Source organism: Gavialis gangeticus, unplaced genomic scaffold (genome assembly GCF_001723915.1).
Source record: "Gavialis gangeticus isolate Ggan-Ray unplaced genomic scaffold, GavGan_comp1, whole genome shotgun sequence".
Classification (NCBI taxonomy): domain Eukaryota; kingdom Metazoa; phylum Chordata; order Crocodylia; family Gavialidae; genus Gavialis; species Gavialis gangeticus.
This window is the reverse complement of record NW_017729015.1, coordinates 16,318,422-16,325,340: the sequence shown is the minus strand read 5'-3', so window position 1 is coordinate 16,325,340 and position 6,919 is coordinate 16,318,422. Positions and strand designations below refer to the sequence as shown.

At 53.3% G+C, this 6,919-nt stretch overlaps 2 protein-coding genes across 3 annotated transcripts in view; both read left to right on the top strand.

Annotated features, from left to right (window-relative positions):
• The first annotated feature begins 74 nt into the window (after nucleotides 1-74).
• On the top strand, nucleotides 75-6,133 carry HMGCL (3-hydroxymethyl-3-methylglutaryl-CoA lyase). Its single transcript, XM_019512395.1, has 7 exons — nucleotides 75-197; nucleotides 995-1,090; nucleotides 2,126-2,274; nucleotides 3,089-3,152; nucleotides 3,603-3,791; nucleotides 4,699-4,824; nucleotides 5,407-6,133. Exons 1-7 carry the CDS (start codon nucleotides 129-131, stop codon nucleotides 5,506-5,508), a joined length of 795 nt encoding a protein of 264 aa, XP_019367940.1. The 5' UTR covers nucleotides 75-128; the 3' UTR covers nucleotides 5,509-6,133.
• Nucleotides 6,134-6,720: 587 nt separating this feature from the next.
• GALE (UDP-galactose-4-epimerase) overlaps nucleotides 6,721-6,919 on the top strand; it is a 9,880-nt gene continuing 9,681 nt past the window's right edge. Inside the window, exon 1 of one of the 2 annotated variants that reach the window (XM_019512394.1) lies at nucleotides 6,721-6,901. In XM_019512394.1, the coding sequence (XP_019367939.1) occupies nucleotides 6,812-6,901 (90 nt within the window). In that variant the 5' untranslated portion in view covers nucleotides 6,721-6,811. The remainder of the gene's footprint in view (nucleotides 6,902-6,919) is intronic. The other variant, XM_019512393.1, reaches the window with a different exon arrangement.

Genomic DNA, 6,919 nt, shown 5'->3' with positions numbered 1-6,919 from the left:
CCCCCCCCCCCAAACCCCCCCGGGGACCCCCCCCCCCCCCCCCCCCCGCGAGGCGCGCGCGTGTGGGGACGTACCTCTGTCCTCTGCAGGCCGTCGTCCCCACGGAGGTGAAAATCCGCTTCATCGACATGCTGTCAGAGACGGGGCTGCTGGTCATCGAGGCCACCAGCTTCGTGTCCCCCAAGTGGGTTCCTCAGGTAGGTCTTCGCTGGGCGTCAAAGCGCCTGTGAGGCAGTTCTGGATTGGGGGGGTCGACTCCAGCCGGCCTGCCAGGGAAAAGCTGGGTGCAGTGCCCACCTCTCCCACTCCAAGGAGAGCACCTCTGGAGCAGCCCTGGAAACATCATCAGGAGCGCAGATCTCTTTGCCTGTGGAAGAGCCGGCTGGCTGGGACCTGGATTTTCTGCTGGTCCCTTTGGGTCTCACGCAGGGCAGGCATCACAGGCTGCAAGAACTGCAGCAATCTAGGACTCTTGGTTTAGGGATGATACCACTTACTAGACCCGCTAGGAAATTGCAAAAATAGTCTTTTTCTGCAAGCTTTCAGAGCCCTTCATCAGGCTCTGGGGATAGGAAAGATAGTGAAAAGTCCCTGTAGGTAAGAAACAAACTTCGTTTTTGCACAGAGGGAGCTGGAGATAGAAATCTGTTCCTCTGGGTCCATGAGACTGGTTCTGAGTTGTGCAGATCAGGTAGGATCCCTTCCCTGGAGGTGTCCAGTGGCAAACAGGGAGCTTTAAAAATCTTTCTTATTGTTCTGCAGTGATGTTTAAAATCCAAAGTCAGCAAAAAATCAGCATCTTCCATGTTTGGGATGTATTTGGTGTTTGAGATGGAAAGAAATGCAAAAATCTAGAGCTCTTGGCTTAGAAATGAGACCTTTTATTAGACCAATTACAAAATCGCAAAAAAATTATGGGCTGCAAGCTCTCTCTTTTTTTATCATCTCCCGGAAAAGTGAACCCTTCTAAAGTCTCTCTCCCGGTGCTGCGCAGATGGCAGACCATGCAGAAGTCCTGAAAGGAATTGAGAAGTTTCCTGGTGTGAGCTACCCGGTCCTGATCCCAAACCTGAAAGGCTTCCAGGCAGCGGTAAGGGGGTTTGTCCTGGGCTTTCTAGCGTGTGCTGTGTCTGCCAAATATGCAGAAGACAGACATGTGCCTCACTGCAAAAGCCAGGTACCTGCTGGAAACGCTGTCACCTGCCACTTCCAATGCAGAAGTTGGGGTTTTATTTTCAAGTCTGTTCACCTGCTCTGGTATGTCCGCCTAGACAAGTCTCCTGTAACGACCACATTTCTGATCCTGGTTCATGCAGCAGAGGTGGCTTAGGTGCTGCCGTCACTCCCAGGACAGGCATGGCCATCTTGCACCAAAGCTTGTGCTTCTCTTGTGGGATGAGTTGAGCTGAGACACTGGGCTGTTGAAGAGAGTGCTCCCCTATAGAGTCCAGCAGCATTAAGAAAAACCTTGCTCTGCATTCCCATTGCAGACCAACTTAATTATATGCACTCTCTGCAAAATACCTTGAGGGGAAAAGGGAAAATTGTTTATCTCCAGTAGCAAATTCTTGGAGATTGTAACTGCCAGCAGAGTGAGTGTTTTGTGCCCGTAATGTTCTGTAACTGCATCTCAGGATTAAATAGCTTCATTGATTCCATGGGTATCTGTCAAGGATATAGGACTTAACAACTGCCCAGATTCTCATTCCACTGATGTTTCAGCTGATTTGCTGCCTCAAATCTTGCCAATCAGCAGGCACAATAGTAGCGCATTAGCTGCAACTTGTGAGAGTTGAGACTCCACAGTGCATCTTACACAGGGACATTGACTGGTCCAGTACAGTTATCTCGTGTGTTTAACCGCTTCATATTGAGGCAGCGGGAACTACGGGCCTCTGGTGTGTTTGAAGCCAATGTAATCGGAAGTTGTGGGTGCTGAGACCCTTACAGGATTGAGTCTTTACTAGATGTTTTGTTAGCAACAGAAATGAGTCCTTAAGTGCTTTTCTTATTTGGACCCTACGGACTTGCCTGCAGCCCTGATAACTTCAGTTCACAGGGGCTTTATGGCAGTTGCATAAATCAGATGCAAAATAACGTACTGCTCCAATCTCCCTGTCGGCAGGTTGCAGCAGGTGCCAGAGAGGTGTCCATCTTTGGAGCAGCATCAGAGCTCTTCAGTAAGAAGAACATTAACTGTTCAATAAATGAGAGTCTCCAGAGGTTCAGTGAAGTGATGGAGGCAGCAAGAGCAGCAAACGTTCCAGTGCGAGGGTAAAAGGAACTGCTGGTTTGAGTGCTGGGCAGACTAGTTTGTAGTGGTGATGTCAAGTAAAACTCCTGGGGCTGGAGGAGTGCCAAGTTGGTATGAAAACCGGGGCCTTTCTGGTCTCTCACTGAAACCAGTGCAGCCTGTGACCCTCACTTCCGTCTCCAGTTCCTAGTAACAGAGGACTGGGATTTAGGCTGTTCACATTCTGCTTCCCATCCTCACAAGCAAGCCGTGAAATGATTCATGAGTTTAGAAACAGAAGCATCCCAGTCCCTCTTCACTAGACAAATGCAGTTCTGTTATCACCATCAGCTCCCCTACAGATGTCCCTTGTTAGAAGTTATCCCAGTAGAGAGCATGGTTGGTCCCTTGAATGCTCTTTTCCCAGTGCTTTTTTTGGGGGGGCGAGGAGGTGAGTGAATCAGTCTTCAGCTTGGAGGAAAGCAAAACTTACCACCTTTTAAAGCTGTGGTTTTCTTAACTGTATTTGAGCTCTATCAGAGGAGTGCTTCATGTCAGTCCTGGAGGCACAAATCTGTGCTGTGTTGTGTGATGCACTCTTAAACACCTGTCAGGGTAGCTGACACTCCCTTCCCTTCCCTTCCCTTCCCCACAAGTCCCCATGGTGTGACTATTTATGCTGGGAAAATCATTATGGGAGCTCTTGTGCCTTTATCTACCTACTTCAAACCATCAACTTCTGGAAAAGGGTTGAAATTTTCCATGATGTAAGAATGTGGGGTGGTCCTTATTGGGGCTGAATGAACCCATCTTTATCTCCCTGGTTCTCCTGCTGATGTTGGTCTTTTGCTGCAGGTACGTGTCTTGTGTTCTTGGCTGCCCTTATGAAGGCAAGATTGCCCCTGCTAAAGTAGCAGAGGTGAGTACAACTGCAGAATCCTGGAGCTCTTCTAATCCCCTGTAATGTTAAGAGCAGAAGCAGGTGCTGTGCCCTGCTGAAGATAGAATGGGGCCCTAATTGCTTGTGGAGATCACCTGTAGAATCAATGAATGCATCCCTCCCCCGCCACCAAGAATGAAAGGCTTCCTGGCCAGTTGCCACCTTGCTGAGAAGTGAATGTGAATCTGCCTGGGGCAGCAACAGAGCAGAGCACTCTGAGGGGTGTGATCAGAGGTGGTGTTCTTCACTTCCTGCTTGCAGCCCTGTGCGCCTGATATCCATGAGCAGTGTAATGCTTGCTCTGTTCCACCACAGAGCTAGCTGCACTTCAGAGCCAGGCACAGCGATGATGGGTATCCATGCACGAAGTACTACAGGACCTCAGGGAGAAGAACTGGCTTGCCACTAACGTATCATTTCCTTGGGCAGGTGGCGAAGAAGATGTATGCGATGGGGTGCTACGAGATTTCCCTTGGTGACACCATTGGGGTCGGGACTCCTGGGAGCATGAAGGAGATGCTGTCTGCAGTCATGAAGGAGGTGCCTTTGGGGGCTCTTGCTGTTCATTGTCACGACACCTACGGGCAGGCTTTGGCCAACACCTTAGTTGCCCTTCAGGTAAAAGCACTGCTTTGTTTTGAATTGGACCCTACTTAAAGCTTTTTTCCCTTTGTGTGCCAAAGAGGGTCCTGCATCCTCGGTGCTGAGGGCAGCTCTTCCTGACAGGGTCACTGTCCCATGCTGTCGTGGTCGCTTAGCTTGAGCAGGCTACAAACCACACAGAACCTTTCCCCTCTGAATGGTGTGTGGAATGCAAAGGATGGAGGGGCAGGGAGGGACCCTTCCAGAACAGCGTGACCTTTCTTATGGCCTAGAGCTGCGGCGTGGCTGCCCTTGGGTGCTGTGTGCTCAGGCCAGACATAAGGAACTTCCCAGTATGGGGCAAGTGCAGGATGGGCAGCAGCTCCCTGTTGGCCTGAGCAGCTGATGCTGGGTGTTTACACAGCACCTTGCTAGTGACAGGAGCCACAAAGCCTGCTCCGATGTGGCAATAAGAGATGGGAGCTGAATTCAAGAGTCCGTACTCCCTTGACTCAGTCCTGGGCTCTGCTCCTATCTCTGGGCTGTTGTTGCCTGTATTGGGGCAAACCAGTATAAGTGGGGTTGTGAGTGGTGGGCAGAGGTCCCTGCAGGCTTTGGTTTGGTTCCTGTACGCCAGCTCCTGGGGCTTTTGGCCTGGAGTTTCAGACTAGCAGACTATGTGGGGCATGGTGTGGGCAGCACTGATTTGAGTTGGTGCTGTTCAATGTTAGATCCCCTAGCAAGCAGTTACATTTAATACAGCGTGTTTTGCTTCAGGATTGCCAGGTGCTATGGAAAAGGAAGACCTATACCTCTTGCATAGGGAGGTTGTCACATGCCTTGTCTCCAGGCTAGAGAGCGCTCAGGGCCTGGCTGGATCCTTGCTCGGACCTGTTGTCCAGGAGGGCCAGAGCTGAAAGCAGTTGTTTGTGTTTGTTTCCAGATGGGCGTGAGTGTGGTTGACTCCTCTGTCTCTGGTCTAGGAGGCTGCCCCTATGCACAAGGAGCCTCAGGAAATGTAGCCACAGAGGACCTGGTATACATGCTTGATGGGCTCGGCATTCACACGGTGAGTCTGGCCAGCTGGAGGTTGCCGCCCTGGGGTGGATGTGTGCCTGCATTTCCATTCAGAGCTTGAATGCCTGGTTTTAAAAGCTTAGCCTGCCACACCTCAAACCATAGCAGGTGTGGCTGCCACGTGGACAGTGAGGCTCTGTTTAGCTGAAAGAGCCCTTGTTCTGTGTCCTGGCAAGGACAACGGAGCAGATTGGAAGCAGTAAGTTTGGATCCTAAGGCTGCAGTTAAAATGAATGGCCATAAAACTCAGCCGGGCTGGGGAAGAAATAGGCCTAGTAATGGAGGGGATAGAGAATGGTCAGGTCTGGCCGGTGCCCTCAGGATTTATTCTCATCCCTTTCCTGTGTCTGAGGTTGTCCACCTTCCTCCCTTCTTTTTCTCCCAGCCCCTCATACTGATGCTTGGTTTGCTGCTCCCTGTCACAGCTGCACCAGGGAGCAGCAGTTGTTAAGAGCATCACCAGAACAGTGTCCTCTTCCTCCAGTTGTCTCTGAGTCTGTAAAAATTAATAGCAGGTGACAGTCATTTGGATGCAACTGGGGGCAGGTGCAAGCTAATCCTATGTCTTGTAAAGGGTGTGGATCTGCAGAAGCTGATGGACGTGGGTGCATTTATTTGCAAAGCGCTGAACAGAAGATCCAATTCCAAAGTGGCCCAGGCCACCTGCCGCCTATGACGCCTGCCAGCTCAGCCTGGGACAAGTCAGTGAAGCCCACAGCCATGAAGACCTGGAGTCAGCCAAGTTACATTTGCTCTCTGGGTTGCTCTTAAATACCCCTTTTTTGGGCTCAGGACTGAGTAGAGGGAAGGTCACCCAGCAGAATCCACAAGTGCCATAACAGCCCTAGCCAGGCACCCTAAATTGCCCCCTTGTGAAGGGGAGGCCAAGGCTATGAACACACAGCAGCCTGCTTCCCCCCACCCTGTGCCCAGGCCCTTGAGCCACTTGTCTGCTCAGGGAGACTCTGTCTGGAGGGGTGGCTGTCATAAGCTTCACGATACCAGGCAAGTATCGGCATGTCCAGTTAGACACCCCAGGCTGTCTCCAGGGGTGCGATGGGGTCCTCTTCTCCCACTGGGAGCAAAGACTCATGCTGGAAATACAAGGAAGTGCCTTTCATGGGACCAAGCTGCATGCCAAGGTCCTGCTCTGGACCTTGGCTCCTGGCACTCTCGGGTCCTCGCTAGTGTAGAAAACCACTTGTGTTCTGGTTCTGCATGTGTCTGTGCTACGAGAGGAGTCTTCTTGACCTGGAAAAATGCACTGACATTGGACTGAGGTGCAGGGCTACTGAAGACAGGGCTGCCCCTTGGTGAAGTGCCTGGGCGAGGGAATGGCTCCAGCAGCTCCCGCCTGGCAGGTGGCTGAACGCCTGTGGGGGGCCGGGCACCGCTCCTTCTGTAATGAATTTCAGACAAATAAAGGTTACTTGGAAGAGCCTGGGCCTGGTGCTGGGGTCTGCACCCCTCAGGTGGGGGCCTGTGGGTGCCATGTTGGGGTAGAGCAGTGCCCAGGGGGCTGGGAGAACTGGGCCCAGGGCCGAGGGAAGTGGGGCCTCTTGCCCCAGGGCTGCCTGAGCCTCGCCCCCTCGCCCCTTCCCCCTCTGGCCCTTTTACCTGCACTGCGGGGGGGGGCGCATGCTCAACCCCCAAATTGTTTTCTTCCTCCGCCTCCGGCACCAGGCCGCCCCAGGCGCCCGCGGCTGCTCAGAAGAGCCGGGGCCTGGCGCCGGTGTGGGGGGCGGGGAGGCCGGGCCCAGCGCCCCAGGCCGCCTCTAGGAGGCGGTGCCCTCCCTTCCCCCCCTGAGCCAGCCAATACGCAGCGCGGTGTTCCCTGAGCCCGCCCTTTCGCATCCCCGCCCTTTTTGGCTGCGTGGCGCGCCTGTAGCCGGGGCGGAAGTGACGCGTTTGTCTGTGGAAGCAGCCGCGTGGCCCCGGGGCGACAGTAGGAAGGAGGCTGGTACGAGCGCCCGGGGACGATGGCAGAGAAGGTGCTGGTGACGGGTGGCGCCGGCTACATCGGTAGCCACTGTGTGCTGGAGCTGGTGGCGGCCGGGTACGTGCCCGTGGTGATCGACAACTTCCGC

Bases quoted from the DNA above. Each gene is read 5' to 3' on its own strand.
- HMGCL (XM_019512395.1), top strand. From the start codon at position 129: ATGCTGTCAGAGACGGGGCTGCTGGTCATCGAGGCCACCAGCTTCGTG. The intron at 2,275-3,088 runs GTAAAAGGAACT...CTTTTGCTGCAG, and splicing joins GCAAACGTTCCAGTGCGAGG to GTACGTGTCTTGTGTTCTTG. The intron at 3,153-3,602 runs GTGAGTACAACT...TTCCTTGGGCAG, and splicing joins CCCCTGCTAAAGTAGCAGAG to GTGGCGAAGAAGATGTATGC.